Source organism: Pipistrellus kuhlii, unplaced genomic scaffold (assembly GCF_014108245.1).
Source record: "Pipistrellus kuhlii isolate mPipKuh1 unplaced genomic scaffold, mPipKuh1.p scaffold_m20_p_2, whole genome shotgun sequence".
Classification (NCBI taxonomy): domain Eukaryota; kingdom Metazoa; phylum Chordata; class Mammalia; order Chiroptera; family Vespertilionidae; genus Pipistrellus; species Pipistrellus kuhlii.
The window spans coordinates 28,282,860-28,303,751 of NW_023425515.1; the positions used below are offsets into that span (position 1 = coordinate 28,282,860).

Sequence of the window (20,892 nt, forward strand, 5' to 3'; positions counted from 1 at the left end):
GGAGTTTTCAAATTGTCTACTTAATGGAGTATCTTTTGGGGTTCTCAAAGGGTATTTTAAAAATAATAATTTCCTCTGTCCTGGCCAGGTTGTTATCATCCATGCACCAAAGGTCACCAGTTCAATTCCTGGTCAAGGCACATGTCCAAGTTGCAGGCTTGCTCCCCTGTTAGGGTGTGTGTGGGAGGCAGCCAATCAATGTTTCTCTCCCTCGTTGATGTTTCTCTTTCTTTCTCTCCATTTCCCTTCTTCTCTCTCTAAAAATCAATAAAAACATATTTAAAAAACAAGACTAGTTTCCTCTATGCATATGTTTAATTTATTGGTATTATTGCCATTGAAAAGAATCTATATTTGTTGTTGTTGAGACTGAAATAAAATACAAATCCAATATAGTTTGAGATACAGGGATAGCTTTAAGCAACTTATGTAGATTTAAAGGTGAGAAAACTGAGGCAAAAGGAAGTTACTTGTGAAATTCAAGGCTAGTAAGTGATGAAGCAAGATTCAAACCCATGCCTTTGGTTATTTTAGTTTTTTACACTTGACTCATATTTATTTTGATTCTTATCATTTAATTTCCAAGTATTTGAAAGGACTTTCTAGATATCTTATTGGGCATTATTTTACTCTCTGATAGTACCCCTTTCCTGAGGTCCACTTTGATATTTAACATAGGCAAAACTGACATAAACACAGGTTTTAATGGTTACTGTATGGTATATAATTTTCCCCCTTAAACCTATTCTTTTTTATTATATAAATAGTTGAAAATAGTTGATTCTTTTTATGTAATCTAGATTGGAAATCCACTGACTTTTAAATGCAGTGTTTAATTAATGTATGATAAATGCAATTATGAATATGGTTTGGTTCAACTCTACTATCTTGTTATTACATTCCAATGTCCTACTTGATTACTTCTTTCCTACTTATTTTGTTACTTATTCTTTTGTATATAATCTTAAACAAATTATTGCCTTTCTAGCTCTACTTTTTATATTTTTTAGCTATTCAAAAGATTATAACATGCATCCTTAATTTAACATAGGCCACTTAGAGTTAATATTGTACGACTTCCTTTAAAAAACTTAGTAATACAATTTCATTTGTGCTCCCTCCCTTGGGCCTTTGTGGTATTGAGGTCCAATATTTCCCACTGAAATAATGTAATTATATTATTGGTTGTTTTTACTTTAGATAATATGATAAAATGCTATTATTTTCCTTTAAATAGTCATTCTTCTCTAAATACATTTTGAAAAGGAAAATTGTGTTTTATATTTACTTATTTACCATTTCTAGTGCTACTCATTTCTTTTTGTAGATCCAAATTTTAATCTATTGTAATTTACTTCAGCTTGAAATGTCTTCTTTAGCTTTTCTCCAAGTGTAGATCTGCTTAAGGTTAATTAAAAAAACTTTTATTTATATAAACATATATTTATCTTACTCTCATTTTTTAAAGAATATTTTTACTGAATATAGAATTCTGGCTTGACATCACTTATTTTTCTCTCATCACTTTAAAGTTGTTCTGTTGCATTTTGGACTCCATTATTTCCAATTAAAAGTCACCTGTTATTTGTATTATTGTTCCATTGCATATAATATGTTGCTTATATTTTACTGCCTTCAATATTTTCTCTCCATCTTTGAAAAACATCTTTTTTTCAAAGTTTCATTATGATGTTCCTAGATGTTTTTTTTTTGTGTGTGTGTGTGTGTGTGTGTGTTTGTGTGTGTGTGTTTGTATTTATCCTAGTTGGAGCTAAATGTCTTTCTTTCTTTTTATTTTTTTAACCAAATTTGGAAAATTTTTAGTAACTACTTTTATGACTCCTTTTCTTTTTCTTTTCCTTTGAGATTTAAATCACATGTAGACTTGATTGCTTGTTACAGTCCTTGAGAACAGGTCACTGAATCATTGGCTAGTTTTTAAAAATCTCTTTTTACTCCTTGTTCTTCATATTGGGTAGTTTCTATTAATTTGTCTTAAGGTTCACTAAATTTATCTTTAGCAATCTCTAATCTGATTTTTAAAAATTGATTTGAGAGAGAAATATAGACTTGTAGTTCTACTTATTTATGCATTCATTGGTTGATTCTTATATATGCCCTGACTAAGGATTGAACTCACAACCTTGGCATATCAGCACGATACACCAACCAACTGAGCCACCCAGCTAAGGCTCTAAATTGATTGATGTTAAGGTCAATCAGTACATTTTTTAAAAAAAATTTTGGATATCATATTAACCTATACAAAATCTCTATTTGATTATTTTCTACAGTTTTAATTTTTCTGTTAAGAGTCTCATCCTCTATTCACTTATTATCACTATATTTGGTTAGGTCTGCTTGGGCTTTGGAGCTTGATCCTAAGGTGTAGTCCTTTCTGAGGATATGGTCATTACTCTTAAAGCTTGGCCTTTCTGGGGTCTCAAGTGAATGTCTGAGGTACTCAGTGAGGTCTCTGCATGGGTACTCCAACATCATCTAGCACTAAGGCTCCTCTAATATTTCCATTTACCACTTAGACCTTTAGTAGGTAATCTCTGCTACATGAGTCTCACTACTCACATTGGTTAAGAATGTGTAGTAAATCCTCATGTAGACTTCTAACCATAACTTCCTTACATAGCAACCTCTTCTTTGCCAATTGCCCTATAAATTACAACTTTTTTTTGGCAGTGCAGTATCCTAATCTCTATATCTTCAACTCAGCAAGACAGTAGTTTAACTTGATTTCCATCTCCCTGAATTAAAGCAGGAAATAACCCAAGTAAAAAGCTGAGAAAACTGTGGGGCTCACAATGTATATTTCCCTTCTCTCAAGGTTTAGAGGACTGCTGTGATCATTGTCCAATGTCTGGACACAGTTTTCTCATATATTATGTCTAGTTTTTTATAGTAGGAAGGTAGGTTCAATATCAGTAACTCATTTAGGGCGGGAATAAAAAAAATACATGGGTTTGGATTTAATTTTTTGAAACCCTGTGAGATAGTATTTGTGAAGTAGATACTATTATTATAACCCAATTTTGTAAAGAATTAAATTTAGACTAATATTGAGTAGAGGAGTCAGAATTTGAATCTCAACAGTCAAATTCCAGATTCGGTGCTCTGACTCCATATATGTGCTGCCTCTGTAAAATGAAATTGTGCTTATTTCCTTCATAGTATTTATCACTTTCTTTTCTCCATATATGTATTAATATTTATTTTTAAACTTTGCTATTTTTCTGCTATGTATAAATACCCTATATTTCCTGTTTAAAACTGCCTCCTCACTGCCTAGCAAGGTGCTTGGTAGCAAGTCAACAACTATTTGTTGAATGAATGAATGAATGAATGAATGAATTAATGTAGATGCTGCCATTATACATTTTTTTTGAAAATAGAATCTTTTTCACATAACTGATATTTGTATTTCATCTTGCTTGCCACATTGTGGCATCAAAATTCTGCAACAAAGAACAAACAAAAATCTAATGGTAAGAAATATTCAAAAAAGTGACATACATGATTAGCATCTTTACAATTATATACATCAAGATATAATTATGTGATGGAAAAAAGTTACAGCAGAATTTTTACTCTTGATAAAACAGCAGTAATTAGAAATCAGCCTGATATGTTCAAAATATCTACTGATAAATAATGACACTAGTTAATGAAGTCAGTACAGTGTTGATATACTTGACTGGTGAATCTAGGTGTCACTCCCCTCCTCCCTCCACCAAGTGTCACTTTTAATTAAAGTGAAAAAGAAAAAAAAAAAGATGCCCAGGTTTGCCACTTTGAATAAAAAATTAACAAAAAAAAAACCCAAAAACTATTTTTGTTAATAATTATTTCCAGAGACTTTGTATACTGTATTATATTTTAAATGTCAATACTAAACTAATTATGTTTAAAATGTATCTTTGTTGAACTTAAAACTGTAAAGTTATGGTTCTCATAGTCTTCTACATGACAAAACAACATGCATTTATTCTTATCAGAAACAAAACTACATGATAGTTTTAAGCTAATTTTGTGTTAACAAATCTCTGAAAGATATGCTGTACACTTCACATTTACATAAAATTAAGGAAAGGATATTTGAGCAAATGCAAATAAATGCACAAAGGAATATTTTGATCCATGATTAGAATCATCATCACATTATGATAATAATACAAAAGCAAAGTTTTGCATTCAGAGTATAATTGATGGTTGTAAGCTATTTATAGACTGAGTATCCTGACTAATTAATTTAGAAATACATTGATTGTATTTCAATATCTGCTTTTAAATCTGAGCTCTTTGAAAACATTTTAATATTAGAATTATATGCACTCACTTCCGCAGTTCCGCAATATGACAAGCCCAGCAAAATGATTTATTTCATTTGATGCATTATTAATTGTATGAATTGACTGTTTAACCTCTATTGATTTATATTTCTTACTTAATGTTCAAGTTATAAACAGAAGCAGAAATTATTATAAAGCAGAAAAAAATTTACAAGAGTTAATTCCAGCAAATAGGGAAGATGATTTTACTATTCAGCATTATGTATCCTCCCTTCAGTAATTTTCAAGGTCTTAGTTCTAAAATAAAAGTTTTTAAGTCTAAATAATAAACTTATTGAAGATAATCCTTGTATTCTCAAGAATAATAGGTTTTAACTGTTTATTTTTTATTTATTTTTATTTTTATTAATTTCAGAGATAAAGGGTGAGGGAGAGATAGAAACATCAATGATAAGAGAAAATCACTGATCAGCTGCTTCCTGCATTCCCCCTACTGGGGATTCCTGCAACCTGGCCATGTGCCCCTAATCAGAATCAAACCTAGGACCCTTTAATCCACAGGCCAATGCTCTATCCACTGAGCCAAAACAGCTAGGGCAATTGTTTCTTTTTTTTTTAAATTAAATTTTATTGAGGTGACATTGGTCAATTTGGATTTTAGTGGAATGTTTGTTCCATGTTCATTTCTTATAACACTGAATATGATTTTAGCCTGACCATGCCAATTGTTACCCTTTTATTATTGTAAGTATTTTGAAAATTCATCAAATCATTCTGTTATCCAGGAGATATTTTTTCTTAAAGTGTAGGCCATGTTAGTGGTCCTGTTTATGTGTAGTGAAAGACATAGAGAAGGTGATATATAATTACTTTTAGTGCATTTCAATTAATTATTGCTTACATATGTCTATAGATTTTTATGGGCTAGTCCAAATTTCAAATATTTTCCCCAAAATGTTCACAAGTCACCCAAGTAGCCCAGAAATCCTAATACTTTAACATACTAAAATACATGTTACATTTTCAATATTGGTTATTTTAAGTGGAAGTGGAATATATTATAATTCTTGGACAGGCCATATGTCTTGATACTGGGTTTGAAAACTATAGGGAACTGAATTTTCTTTCAGTGTCAAAGAAAACATGCCTTAGGTTCTGTAGTTTATTTACTCAGAAAAATATCTTTCAAGCAGGTTATCTTGTGAATTTCAAAGCGATTTTGTTGTCTGCAGGTTCTTGATGTCAATCTTAAGCCTACAAGCTTGAGGTCTCCTCAGGGCTGTGAAGAATCTTGGGTAGAACTTTCTCATCTTTGTAGATGTGGAGTTGTAAGTGACTTTTACCAGGCTGGCAGATCTCCTGCTTACACAATAGGTCATAATATGATTGATGGTTACGTTTCCTAGTGGTTATTAACAGGGCAGGCATTTTTCTTTCATGTCGGTATTAGTTTTGCTGTTTGTATCCAAAAGAATATAGGCTCTGAGATCAGAGAATGGACAAGACAAATGTTCTAGGTAAATTGCTCTAAGTCAGGCAGGGAGGGACAGAGACATCATAATTCTAAGGAAAGAGTTATTTGAAAGGCATAACAGAATCACTTTATCTTTGATGTAGATTAAACTGATTATTACCTAGGAGAAGAAGAGCAAGGCTTTTAAGAAAAAGGCCACAGAGAGGAATAATTTCATAGAAAAAAATATGCCTGGGGATTCTAAGAAGTCACAAGATAATGTAACAATACAGAGTTCCGAAGAGTAATAAAAACATATAAGAGAAGAAACTTTTAAGGACATAGTAAAAAGTGTTTCATACCTTTGGACAGCTCTCATGCTCTGAGTAGTGTCCTTAGAGTAGCTGTGTTATCACCAAAAAATAAGCAATGAACTTTCAAGCTTTTCTCAGGTTTCCCTTCCATCATTTTCCATACTTTGTGTAATTTTGGAAATCCTCTCATCCTTCAGTATCTCCTCCCTTAGTTACTTTATTGTCTCCCTCCTTTCTTTCTGCAGAAATTTGCTATCACAGTTATTTGTCTTTGTATTTTATCCTGCATTATGAAATAGTCATTTATGTCTATTTCTTTCATTAGGTTTTTTAAAGAAAATATATTTTATTGATTTTTTACAGAGAGGAAGGGAGAAGGATAGAGAGTTAGAAACATCAATCAACTGCCTCCTGCACCCCCCTACTGGGGATGTGCCTACAACCAAGGTACATGCCCTTGACCAGAATCGAACCTGGGACCCTTCAATCCTCAGGCTGATGCTCTATCCACTGAGCCAAACTGGCTACAGCTCTTTCATTAGGTTTTGAAATGTCCTTTGTGGTGTCTATGATTGTCTAGCTTAACATAACTCAAGTAATGAGGAAATGTTTTTCTGTTTTGTCTTTAACTTTAAGTGGAATGGGAATTGATAATACAAGTTGACAGAATAGCCTCTGCTTGCATAGTTAGTACTTACTTGTGGTTATTAATATTTCACTTTACCTATGCGCATGATTCAAAGCAAGGTCAGGTTTCCTCATCCGTAGATAGCATATAACAAGCTTCGTCTCAATAAAACTTGCCACACTTGCGATATCTTCAGCTGATGCTTCAAATGGTTTTCCCAGAACTGCTCCTTTGCTGCAAAGCTTAAAAAACACACACAATACTTTAAATATCCTAATAATATTGGGATATAATTTATCTTTTAAATAAGCAAAACACATATATGTACACATACTTTTACCAAACTATAAGTAAAATATTAGTGTTTTGATTATAAATTAAATAAATTGTTTCTGTTCACTATTATGTGACTATAATGGAAAATAAGTAACACATTTTATTGTAAAATGCTTCCTGTAAAATATTTTATAAGTATGATATATTTTAAAGGAGTGTCAATTGCTAGGAATGTCTGTTTTAAAAATAAAGCACACAATACGAAAAGACATTAACAGAAAACCAGGTATAAATCATATTAAATACCAGTGCTTTTATGAAAACCCAGCTGAGCAATGATCTAGCACACTATCAAGTTTGATTTAATATAATAAGAGGTATCGGAAGTAAACTCCTAGGAGCCATTAACATGATCAGTGATTAATTTGAGTCTGAATCATATTCTCTAGGATGTTATTGAAAGAAGAGAAGTAAAAATTTATTAGAATTTATTGGCAGAGGCCACAGTATCTGCAAAACATGGCCAGAATGTGGAATTCTTAATAAAAATTCCAGGAAGTCAATGGTTTCTGGACACTATGAATAAACTATAGAGAATAAATAAAAATTTTTGGAGAACCCCAAACACTAAGAAGTGTCAATAACATGACAAGGGTAGATCAGCACTTTCTACCCCACCTCATAATTTTCTACTGTTCCTTCGACTCAAGGATGATGGGGAAGAAAAAATGCCACCTTCTGTGTAGGACCTTATTCAGGATATCTGCATCTCTGCTCTTTTCTATTGTGTCTTTTCGTTTGCTATTATATCACAGTATTCACTTTCTAAAACGTCTTTTAAAAAAAACATATTTTATTGATTTTCCACCGAGAGGAAGGAAGAGGGATAGAGAGCTAGAAACATCAATGAGAGAGAAACATCGACCAGCTGCCTCATGCACACTCCCTGCCGGGAATGTGCCCACAACCAATGTACATGCCCTTGACCGGAATCGAACCTGGGACCTTTCAGTCCGAAGGCCGACGCTCTATCCACTGAGCCAAACAGGTTTCGGCTAGAACTTTTTTTATTTTTTTATTTTTTTTATTTTACTGTTTATATTACAAATAGTAGCACATACCCAAATTCTAGAACTTCTTGAATGATTTTTACCTTCTAAATAAAATCAGCATTATCTTTTTCAAGTCTTAAGTCCCCAAACTTTCTGGACTCTTGATACAAAAGTTTACAGAAACAGCAAAGAAACAAACAAGCCACACATTTTATTTATTCTTTGCCCCTTCCTGTCTGTACTCCTCTTTAATATGGTGGAGGAGACAAACTTCCGTTCCCAGTTCCCAGGCACACTTACTGTGGGATAATGTGGGCCATTTAAGGAGGAGCTGGGGAGTAGCTTCCATGAGGGTATTCAGATCCTACAGAGCAAGAGGAAGCCAACTTTCAGATTTAATAATATTGAAGGCTTTGTCTGTGACCACCAAAGCCAAGTGAAGAATAGATGCCTTATCTTCTAATGTCTGCAGTATTTTCTACTTCTATGAGACCCAATACCAGTAAAGAAATAAAAATAATCAATCTTAACACACTGAAGGGAGTACTTCATAAAACCAAACTGTAAGACAGCATTGAGAGACAAAGGTAATTTTTCAGTTCACATTAAAATGGGAAACAGGCAGGTTGCCGGGTAGATTTTTATGTATACTTGTAGTAATCTTGTTTTATCAATTAAGTATTGTAAGATAGAGGACTTCATTGATTTTATCAAAGATTACTTTATTTGTTTTTGACAAAGTGGTACATCTCTGAATTAAGCTTTGAAATAAGGCAAATATGTAGAGAATATGTTGAATTTAAAGATAGAATCATAGTTAAATATAGGCAAAATACTGATATCATGATTATAAAAAACAGTCCAGATATTATACTGAATTTTAAAATTTCTATGGAGACATTTTGTAAAGACTCAGAAGTTAATTCCCTAGAAGATGGAGGACTTTAATATGGTCTAAATTTGCTTGAATGTAGGAAAAATGATTTTGTTAAAGTTATAGTTGTCTAAAACTATATATTAAGTATTTAATGAACTACATTCTGAAGATAAGAAAATAGAAACTTTTACACCACCTGCTATGTCAGTGAGAAGACTTTGAGTTAGGAAAAATAATACTAGGTGTTAATTTTTTATTTCAAAATGAAGCCTAAAATATCTTTTAATCATGAATGGACAAATTAAAAGCATAATATTAAAGGGAAAAAGCAGTGAAAACCCTTAGGGGTGCAGTTGTTTCAATAAAGAGCTAGATATTGAGATTTCAAAAGTAAAATAAAACTACAAGCTCAAATTTTATAAGAAAATACTTATTTTACAAACTGTATTTGATATTTTTCTGAAAACTAGGTGATAATACTTTATGAAATACTTTTTTCTTAAATTTTTCTGTTATTTTAAGTAATATCAAACCTATTTTCAGAAATTGTTGCACACAGGAATTTCAAGGTTTGTTAAAAACATAGATACAAATAACATACATCCTACTAATAACATAAGTAACCAATTTAAATATTACATTGTGGGTCCTATTCTTAAAAATTCCAAACATTTAAAAAAAATTAGGATCATCATTAGTAAGACTGATATTGCTAATAGATTCTCCCTTAATTAAATATTGTGCGGTGAATGTTTGCCAACTATATTTCTTGGACATAATTTTGAGTGATCTCTAAAAATCTCAGAGAGAACAATAAATATTTAAAAATATAGCATCATCTGAGTTGTTAAATATTAAATATCATCAAATTAGGATATATTATACACCCAACTAGTAATTCTTAAGGTTTTTATATTGTTTTTGAATTAAACTATGGAAGATTTTAAAAATTGAAAAGGCAGTATTCTTTTGGTTATTTTGAAAAAGTGAGATTAAGGAATAGAGGAAATGAAATTCTAAAGAAATTTAAAATTATATATGTGTAAATTTTAAATTAGAAGCAAAAAAGCAAAGAATTAAGTGACACAGTGAACTCAGAAATGTGGAGACAATCTTTAAAAATGAAAGATATTACACCCCTTTGGAGGGAGGTCTCCTGCTCCCATGGCAGCTTTGCTTCCCACGCCCAGTTCAGATTGAGACCCAGGTAACAGACAGAGACTTAGCCCAGCTCAGATGGAGACCCAGTAACAGACGGAGACTTTGCCAACAGCAGCTGCCCTATATCAAAATCTAGCCTAGTACCAGGAATGCTCAGGACCTACTCAAGAATGCAAATAATTCTTTCCACTAATATTTACAGGGTAAACTAATATTATTGTTAGAGTATTAAATTTGACAGTAAAATAGTAATCAAGTTTTCAATTTCTATTAAATTGGTTAATAGAAAGCAGTAAACATCCAAGAAAATTTAAGTGTACTGGACAAAAAGCTGTTCCTAAAGTATTAACTAAAATCTCTATTGGTAGTGCATCTCACGGTAAAATTGCTTAACATGAAATGAACCTAAAGCAGTCTTATTTTTGTGCAAAAACTTAAAATATAAAGTTATCTAAACTGCATTACAAAACTTACAAAAGCATCCATTAAAAAAAAAAAAGGAAAGATAATAGGGTAATATCATGTAAGGAAAAATACCTGTAAGTAAATTACATTTAGAAAATTTTTACTGTAGAAAATTAATTTTCATTTGTAATGCTAACAGAAAGACACCCATGAAAATCACACATGGTGTCAAAACAACCCAAAGGAAAATTGTTTGGGCAAAAATAAAAAGGATCCCAAGTCAATTTTATAGAAAAGATTCCTTTATTAACTTTTGGTCAAGAATATGTTTATATATTTTCAGAAAACTACTCCAAGACCATGGGGATTTCTGCAACAGAGAGGAGTTGTCAGGTCTGCTCCAACCATGAAGACAAGAGGAGAAATAGCCCAGAGATGGAAGACGCTAACGATGCCTGGCCACGCTGGCAGTCAGCAGCTGTGCGTTGCTGCAGGTTGCCCAGGACCAAACCAGAGAGGGTCAGACCTACATTGCCACCATCTGTCCATCATCCAGATATCATTGCTGGCATGTACATATAAGGAACTATTTGACATTGAAACTGGGTCTCAGAACTGTTGGACTCTGAAATTGGGACTCAAACATTTTTTGTTATTATATGATTATTTCTAGTCTGTAGTTGCAAGATTTTTCAAAGAAAACAATGGGGAAAAATAGTTATAGAGATAAAGAACCATTGAACAGACTGTCAAACTATAGTGGGAAGGCAAGAGAAGTTGGGAGCAGGGGCTGTAAGAGATCAACCAAAGGACTTGTATGCATGCATATAAACATAACCAATGGATACAAGACATGAGGGGGAGGAGGGTAGGTGAAGGCATATGCGGGGGGGGGGGGGAGTAGGGAATGCTGGGGGAAATCAAGGGGGGAAAAAAGGAGACATATATACTACTATTTGTAATCCTTCAAACAATAAAAAAAATTCAAAAAAATAAAAAATAAAAAAGGATATTAAATAATTCATTACTAATGAATTTTTATAATTTCTAAAAGATTTTCATGCACATAATTAATTTAGTATCTTAGTATCTCCATGAAGCAGATAAACAATCCACTTCATTTGATAGGTATTAAAACCCATGCAAATGAAAGATTAGTGATTAGCCCCAGTTCATAGCAGAGGCTAGAACTATATTTTTAGTTTTGTTTTTAAAGAAATCTTTATTGTTGAAAGTATTACATATCTCTCCTTTCCCCCTAATGCACTCTCTAACACTCTTTCCCCCCTAAACTCTCACCATTCTATCATCTGTGTCCATGGGTTATGCACATACACACATGAGTTCATTGGTTGGTCTCTCCCCCACCCTCCTCCGCCCCCCATCACTCCCTCCTCTGCATTCCCTCTGAGATTTGACAGCCTGATGGATGTTTCCATGTCTCTGGGTCTATTTTTTTGGGGGGGGAGGGGGGCCCAAATTATATCATTTTAATTTTTTTTTAATTTTTTTTTATTTATTAAATTATTATCTGTGTACATATTTTAACATTGCCCCCCCCCCCCCCACATACCCTCCCTCCCCAGTCCATTAGTTGTACTTATATGCATGTATACAAGTCCTTCGGTTGATCTCTTATCTCCACCAGATCTCCCTACTCTCCCTGGTGTAATTTTACAGTCTGCTTGTTGCTTTACTGTCTTTATATCTATCTTTTGGTTTGTCAGTTTATAATGTTTTTTAATGTCCATAAATGAGTGAGGCCATGTGGTATTTCTCTTTTATTGACTGGCTTATTTCACTCAGCATAATGTTCTCTAGTTCTATCCAGGTTGCTGCAAATGATGAGAATTCCTTCTTTTTTATGGCAGCATAGTATTCCATTGTGTAGATGTACCATGGTTTTTTGATCCAATCATCTGCTGATGGGCACCTAGGCTGTTTCCAGATTCTAGCTATTGTAGATTGTGCTGCTATGAACATAGGGGTGCATATATCCTTTCTGATTGGTGTTTTTAGTTTCTTGGGATATATTCCTAGGAGTGGGATTACTGGGTCAAATGGGAGTTCCATTTTCAGTTTTTTGGGGAAACTCCACACTGTTCTCCACAATGGTTGCACCAGTCTGCATTCCCACCAGCAGTGCACGAGGGTTCCTTTTTCTCCGCAACCTCGCCAACACTTGTCGTTTGTTGATTTGTTGATGTTGGCCATTCTGACAGGTGTGAGATGGTACCGCATTGTTGTTTTGATTTGCATCTCTAGGATAATTAGTGACCTTGAGCATGTTTTCATGTGCCTTTTGGCTTTCCTTCTGTCTTCTTTTGAAAATATTCTATTTAGATCCATTGCCCATTTTTTAATTGGATCGTTCATCTTCCTTTTATTTAGTTGTATAAGCTGTTTGTAGATGTTGGAGATTAAACCTTTATCAGTGGTAACATTTGCAAATATGTTCTCCCACACAGTGGGCTTTATTGTTGTTTTGTTGATGGTTTCTTTTGCTGTAAAAAAGTTTTTTATTTTGATATAGTCCCATTTGTTTATTTTCTCTTTAGCTTCCATTGCCCTAGGGGCAGTATCAGTGAAGAAGTTCTTTTGGCATACGTCTGAGATTTTGTTGCCTGTGGATGCTTCTAGTATTTTTATGGTTTTCCGTCTGATGTTTAAGTCCTGTATCCATTTTGAGTTTATTTTTGTGCATGGTGTAAGTTGGTGATCTAGTTTCATTCTTTTGCATGTATCTGACCAATTTTCCCAACACCATTTATTGAAGAGACTGTCTTGATTCCATTGTATATTCGTGCCTCCTTTGTCAAATATTAATTGAGCATAGTGATTTGGATTGATATCTGGGTTCTCCATTGATCTATATGTCTGTTTTTGTGCCAGTACCAGGCTGTTTTGAGAACAGTGGCTTTGTAATACAGTTTGAAGTCTGGTATTGAGATCCCTCCTACTTTACTCTTCTTTCTCAGGATTGCTGTGGCTATTCGGGGTCTTTTATTGTTCCAAATGAACTTTTGGAGAGTTCTTTCTAGGTCAGGAAATATGCCGTTGATATTTTAATAGGGAGTGCATTAAACCTATAGATTGCTTTAGGAAGAATGGACATTTTGATGATGTTGATTCTACCAATCCATGAACATGGTATGTTCTTCCATCTGTTTACATCTTCCTCTATCTCTTTTTTCAGTGTCGTGTAGTTTTCCGTGTATAGGTCCTTTACTTCCTTAGTTAAGTTTATTCCTAGGTATCTTAATTTTTTTGGTGGGCTGGTAAATGGAATTGCTTTTTTAGTCTCTGTTTCTATAAATTCGCTGTTGGTGTATAGAAATGCCATAGATTTCTTGGCGTTAATTTTGTATCCTGCTACATTGCCAAATTCATTTATTAAGTAAATTAGTTTTTTAATGGAGTCTTTTGGTTTTTTTGTATACAATATCATGTCGTCTGCAAATAAGGATAACTTTACTTCTTCTTTTCCAATTTGGATGCCTTTTATTTCCTCCTCTTGTCTGATTGCAATGGCTAGTACTTCCAGTACTATGTCAAACAGGAGTGGTGAGAGTGGGCATCCCTGTCTTGTTCCTGTTCTTAGAGGGAATGGTTTTAGTTTTTGCCCATTGAGTATGATGTTGGCTGTGGGTTTATCATATATAGCTTTTATTATGTTGAGGTATGATCCTTGTACTCCCACCTTGTTGAGAGTTTTTATCAGGAAAGGGTGTTGGATTTTATCAAATGCTTTTTCTGCATCAATTGATATGACTATATGATTTTTATCTTTCAATTTGTTTATGTGATGTATCACGTTTATTGATTTGTGGATATTGTATTAAATAGCAACCTTGCATCCCTGGAATAAATCCTACTTGGTCATGGTGTATGATCTTTGTGATGCTCTGCTGGAGCCGATTTGCTATAATTTTGTTCAGGATTTTGGCATCTATGTTCATGAGGGATATTGGCCTGTAATTCTCTTTCATTGAGTTGTCTTTATCTGGTTTTGGTATTAGGGTGATGCTGGCTTCATAGAAGGAGTTTGGAAGTGTTCCTTCCTCTTGATTTTTTTGGAATAGTCTGAGGAGGATAGGTTTTAGTTCTTCCTTGAATGTTTGGTAAAACTCTCCTGTGAAGCCATCTGGCCCTGGGCTTTTGTTTGCTGGAAGCTTTTTGATGACTGTTTCAATTTCTTCCCAAGTCACTGCTCTATTGAGATTTTTAGATTCTTCCTGATTGAGTTTTGGAAGTTTGTATTTTTCTAGGAATATGTCCATTTCCTCCAGGTTGTTCTGTTTGTTGGAATAGAGTTGTTTGTAGTATTTTGTAACAATCCGTTGTATTTCGGTGGGGTCTGTTGTTATTTCACCTCTTTCATTTCTGATTTTGTTTATTTGGGTCCTCTCTCTTTGTTTCTTGGTTAGCCTGGCTAGAGGTCCAACTATCTTGTTTATTCTTTCAAAGAACCAGCTCTTGGTTTTGTTGATCTTATGTATTGTTTCTTTGGTCTCTATGTCATTTATCTATGCTCTGATTTTTGTTATTTCCTTCCTTCTGCTTACACTGGGCTTTTCTTGTTGCTCTTTTTCTAACTCTTTGAGTTGTAGAGTTAGATCATTTGTTACCATTTTTTCTAGTTTTTTGCAATAGGCTTGTAGGGATATGAACTTCCCTCTCAAAACTGCTTTTGCTGTGTCCCATAGATTTTGGATAGTTGTGTTTTCATTGTCATTTGTTTCCAGGATGTTTTTAATTTCTTCCTTGATTTCTTTGGTAACCCAGTCCTTGTTTACTAGCATGCTGTTTAGTCTCCATGTGTTTGATTTCTTTGGATTTTTTTCATTGTAGTTAATTTCCAGTTTTATGCCACTATGATCTGAGAAGATGCTTGATATGATTTCTATCTTCTTGAATTTGAAGAGACTTTGCCTATGTCCCAAAATGTGGTCTATCTTTGAGAATGTCCCATGTGCGCTTGAGAAGAATGTATATTCTGTGGCTTTGGGGTGGAATGTTCTGAAGATGTCGATTAATTCCATCTGGTCTAGCGAGTCATTTAGGATTGATATTTCTTTGCTGATTTTTTGTTTAGATGATTTGTCAAAGGGTGATAGTGGGGTATTAAAATCTCCTACTATAATTGTATTGCTATTAATCTCTCCCTTAATGTCCTCCAGCAGTTTTTTTTTATATATTGGGGTGCTCCTGTGTTGGGTGCATATATATTTACCAGGGTTATTTCTTCTTGTTGGATTGCTCCCTTTAGTATTATGAAGTGGCTTTCATTATCTCTTGTTATGTCCTTCACTCTGAGATCTAATTTGTCAGATATAAGTATTGCTACCCCAGCTTTTTTTTCATTTCCATTCGCCTGGAAAACCTTTTTCCATCCCTTCACCCTCAGTCTGTGTGCATCTTTCTTTCTGAGGTGGGTTTCTTGTAGACAACAGATATATGGGTCTTGTTTTCTTATCCAATCTGACACCCTATGTCTTTTGATTGGAGCATTTAATCCATTTACATTTAAAGTTATTATTGATGGATACTTATTTGACGCCATTTTTATTCTGTACCCCTGTGTTCCTTCTTTGCTTTCTATTTCTTTAATTTTACAGTAGACCCTTTAGCATTTCTTGCATTGCTGGTTTGGTGGAGATAAATTCCCTTAGTCTGTTTTTGTCTGTGAAGCTCCTGATTTCACCTTCACTTTTGATTGATAGCCTTGCTGGGTATAGTATTCTTGGATTCAGACTCTGGGTCTATTTTTAAAATATATATATATATTATTGATTTTTTACAGAGAGGAAGAGAGAGGGATAGAGAGCTAGAAACATCGATGAGAGAAAAACATCGACCAGCTGCCTCTTACACACCCCCTACCGGGGATGTGCCCGCAACCAAGGTACATGCCTTTGACCGGAATCGAACCCAGGACCTTTCAGTCCATAGACCGACACTCTACCACTGAGTCAAACTGGTTTCGGCTAGGTCTATTTTTGTTCATCAGTTTATGTTGCTCATTAGATTCCACAAATGAGTGAGATCATGTGATATTTATCTTTCTCTGACTGGCTTACTTCACTTAGCATAAAAAGTAGATCCTCGAATTACTTTGGAAATCCATTCCTACATAACGGGATTTTCGCCATAAATCGAACCCACCTACATAAGCACCTACATCACTCATGTGGAGCACATACACAGCAATAATGAAATGAAACAGTAAAAAAAAAAAAAAAAAAAAAAAAAAAAAAAAAAGTTAAAAGAAAGATAACCATTCCTGACCTTTACTTATAAATAATAAAACACTTGTAAATAATAAAGCATATATGTACATACGTCCAAATGATGGAACTTTTTTTTAAAATAATAAACAAATGGGAGATGGCGACGTAACCATGAAACGACGTACATTGAGTCCAACATAACCTGAGGACTGTCTGTGCTCTTTCAGTCCAAAGGCCGATGCTCTATCCACTGAGCCAAACTGGTTTCAGCTAACAATTCTTTTCAGTATATGTGCTGCCGAAGCGAGCACATAACAATTCTTTTTAAATACCAAATTAAATGTTCAGACTGAAAGGATCTCAGAACTAATAATTTTCAATTTTAATAAATATCTTTTTATATTCTCTTAACAGGATGGAAAGAAGCTCTACATTGTAGAATAACACCCATTGGTTTTAAGTTTTCTATCATCTTGTTGCATGAAAGAGGAATGAATCAGAGAGCCTATCACTTGCAACTTTCTGCACGGTGCCACACAGATCTACTAAAGTGTCTCCATGGGACAGACAGAGTATGTGAAGCTAAGAGATGCCGAGAATTATGTTCACACATCAGCAGACTTAAAAGTACCATCAGGGTTTCAGAAGCAAAGCTTTTCAGCCAAGTAGGCCGTGGTGTGACCTCTATTAAATTAATGGGGATTGAAGAAATGAGGTTACTCCCTGGGTGACAAGCTGTTGAATGACAGTAAAAAGTAATTAATCACTCCTACTCCTATTTGTTAAAATAGCTTGCTTCAGTATTTTTTTTTTTTTCAGGTAGTCTTCAAATAGAGGTGTGGCCATCGTGTGTTCATTCCACTGTATTTCACCTTGATATGACCAGGCAGTAATTTGTTTATACTCTGAAGCATGTAGATGACACCCATTACCTTTAGTTGTTATTGTTTTTTTTTTTTTTGTTTTGTTTTTTTTTTTTTTTTACTGGGATACCCCTAAACTCCATCTATCTAATATATAAAACAGATTAGAAATGTGGCAGAAGTGAGATAAATTAATACAATAAATCTTCCTTTCTTCTTGCCCCTGCATTTTAGATTATAAAGGTAGTGATTTTAAAATAAATATAATATTAACAATAGGGTTGTTTTGAGGTAATTATCTGTATGAGAAAATAAATATATTATCACATACAAACTTATCTCTTGTACAATAATTATACTAGCTAGCACTTACTGAGTGCTGATATGTGTTTGGCATTGTGCTAAGCCCTTTATATTGGTATCTTATTTGATATTATCCTTTATAGATGGTATCTTCTTAAATATTATTACTTCCAATTCTCAAATGTGGAAATTGGGTTTAAGAGAGGATACCAACTTATCAGACAGTAATTTCTAGAGCTAAGATTCAAAGCCAGATCTGCTATCTCATCCTCATCCAGATCCAATGTTCTTTAGATAGTATGTTACTCAGCTGGCCATTAATGTTAGTCACAATGAAATCCTGGCATGATCACTGTGAATCCCAAGAGCTATTATTAACACTACTTTCTAACTGATGACCACTATATTTAGACTCATATACTGAGTGGTCTATAGTTATATATATATATATTTCTATCACTGGATCATTGTTAAGGAAAAAATAGAATAGGCAGGAAAAGAGAGAAATAGGCAATATTTACTGAGCAACCAGGTAAGAAACTTTTACGTTCACTAACCACTTCATTTCTACAATCACTCATTTAATACAAAGAATTGACTAATTCAAGAAGCAGGGGAGGCTAGAATATATAGAAATAGAGAACTAAATAGTGCATAGGAATGAGAAAACAAACAGATGGTGGGTGTATTATAGGGGGTACGAGAGTAAATCCTTGTCAAGATCACAGGTGTCCTTGTCTGGGGTACAGTAATGAAGGCCTTGGCTGGTAGCAGTGAGCAACCTGGATGATGACTCAAGCCAGAACTACCAGTTCCCTAGACTGAGAAGTTTCTGCTGGACTCGTTCATCTCCTTTGCTGAACAGCAGTAAAATGAGAATTAATATTGTGAGGGAATTTGATAATAATTGGGAATTTGTGGGACCCTTGGTCTAAATAAATAAATAAATTGCAGATTCCTTTGTTTTTCAGTTGCTATTCATGTTACTTGAATGTTTTTCATAGCCTCATTTTGTTGAAGTGGGGAAAGCTAGGCTGTTTGAGAGGGTATGTTTTCTTTAGAAATGTTGGAGTAACAATACTAAAACATGCTGTTAACAGGCCATATTTTTTTTTAAGAACTTAAAAATGAAAGAAAATAAAAATCCAATAATCCAAAATTCATTGCCTTCTGATACATCACGAGTTCCCTCCCATTCACTTGATTTCTTTTTCAGTTATCATGGACATTAATAGCAATATTAATTATTTTGTAGTAAACTCCTATGGAGCAGTACATAAGTCAGCAATTACCATGAAAACATAGCAAAACAAACTATTCCCAAACTCACTGGCATATACTAATATGCAGTTATTTCTTATCCACATAGCTGCAGGATGTCTAAGGTTAAACAAGCCAGGTTATGTTCAGCTGAAGTTGGGCTCAAGATGATAGTTAACTCCAGCTTTACTAGGACTTGAAATAGTAGCTATCCGAGACATGTTTTTGTTATAGAAAAGGCAGTAGGGTAACAACTGGTCAAACACATTGAAAGCTTTGCTCATTTCAGGTCCATTAACATTCCACCATAGTGGATCCCTTCTGTTTGCTTCTTGAATTTGAGGATCTAGTTATTTCCATAGGTTTAGGAAAATTTCATCCACTATTTGTTTGAATAGACTCTCCGTTACTTTCCCTCTCTCTTCTTCTGGTATACCTAATATTTTGATAATGGTTTATCTGATGGAGTCAGATAGCTCTAATAAAAACACTTTAACTTTTTAAAAAATTGCTCAGGTCTCTTCTTCCCTCTGTGTCATTTCTATCTTTGATGTCATGAATTCTTTCCTCCATCTGGTTGGCTCTGTTTTCTCTTTTCAGCAGCCCACTCTTAATCTCCTTAAATCCGGAGTTGAATGCCTCATCTCCAGGATTTATGTTTGGTTCTTATTTAAAGTTTCCATTTTTTTGGTAAAGTACTTGTTTTGTTCATTAATTTGTTTTGTTCATTAAATTGTTTGTCTGAACTTTCTTGCATCTCATTGAGTATTTTAAGAACTGAAATCTTGACTTTTCTGTCATTTACATAACATATTTCCATGTGTTACAGTTTGTTTTCTGGAGATTTTTCATTTTCTTTCTGGGTTGCCTCATTAATGTGATTATTCATGGTATTTGCAGGGCTCCTTCTCTGTCTAGGCATCTATGTATTATTGGCCCTTTTCTATTGTAGTAACTGTATAAGAAGAGGTCTTTCTACTATTTTCCAGTAGGTGGCACTGAGTCACAATTTTAACTGTGAAATTCCAAAGCTGACTTCCACAGCTAAAGTCAATACAGCTGCCTTGCTTGGGGGTGTGGCTTGTTTTGGCCTCTCAGTAATGGTGCTCTTGGACCTCTAGGGGGCCCTCCCTTCATGGGGGGATCAGTCACAGAGGGAAATAGTGACACCAAAGAGACAGGAGGAAAGTTTTGAGAATCTAAGGGGTGGCAGGGCTCTGTGGCTCTGATCCTTTGTTTGGAACACCAACTGCCTGACTGAACAGCCACAGCAGAACCCAGGCACTGTGTCCTCACCTAGGTATTTCGGCTGGCTCAGCCACAGTTTGAACTACGCACTGCTGAAGGTGTGCCCACTGAGATACTCTGCTCCTCCTAGCGGAAGGAAGCACTAGCTATAGCTGACTTCCTCCCCTCCCTTGGCTGAGCTGGCCAGAAGTTCCTGGCTACAGGGCAGCATCTGTGGCCATCTGACTTCTCCTCCCTTTTCACCTGCCCTGTTTGTTCCCATTTGCCCAACTTTGATGCTTCAATGTGTGGAATTCTCAGGCATGTCTCTATATTGACCAGGGAATCCTTTGTTGAGTTATAGTGGATCAACTTGTATAAATTTTGGGGAGAGACTAAATTGTTATATCAAAAAATTTATCAGATTAAATAAGCTTGTGGATAAGCTTGTGGGGCTATTAAAACTATTGAACATACTAAAATGAATATTGCAAATACCTAAGAGGAATATGGCATTCAATATTTTACAAACTTATTTGACC

General features: G+C 34.3%; 1 protein-coding gene across 1 annotated transcript in view; it reads right to left on the reverse strand.

Annotated features, from left to right (window-relative positions):
* Positions 1-20,892, reverse strand: part of SPATA16 (spermatogenesis associated 16) — a 197,691-nt gene that overhangs the window by 140,264 nt on the left and 36,535 nt on the right. Inside the window, 1 exon segment of the mRNA XM_036447738.2 lies at positions 6,793-6,938. Within this exon segment, the coding sequence (XP_036303631.1) occupies positions 6,793-6,938 (146 nt within the window).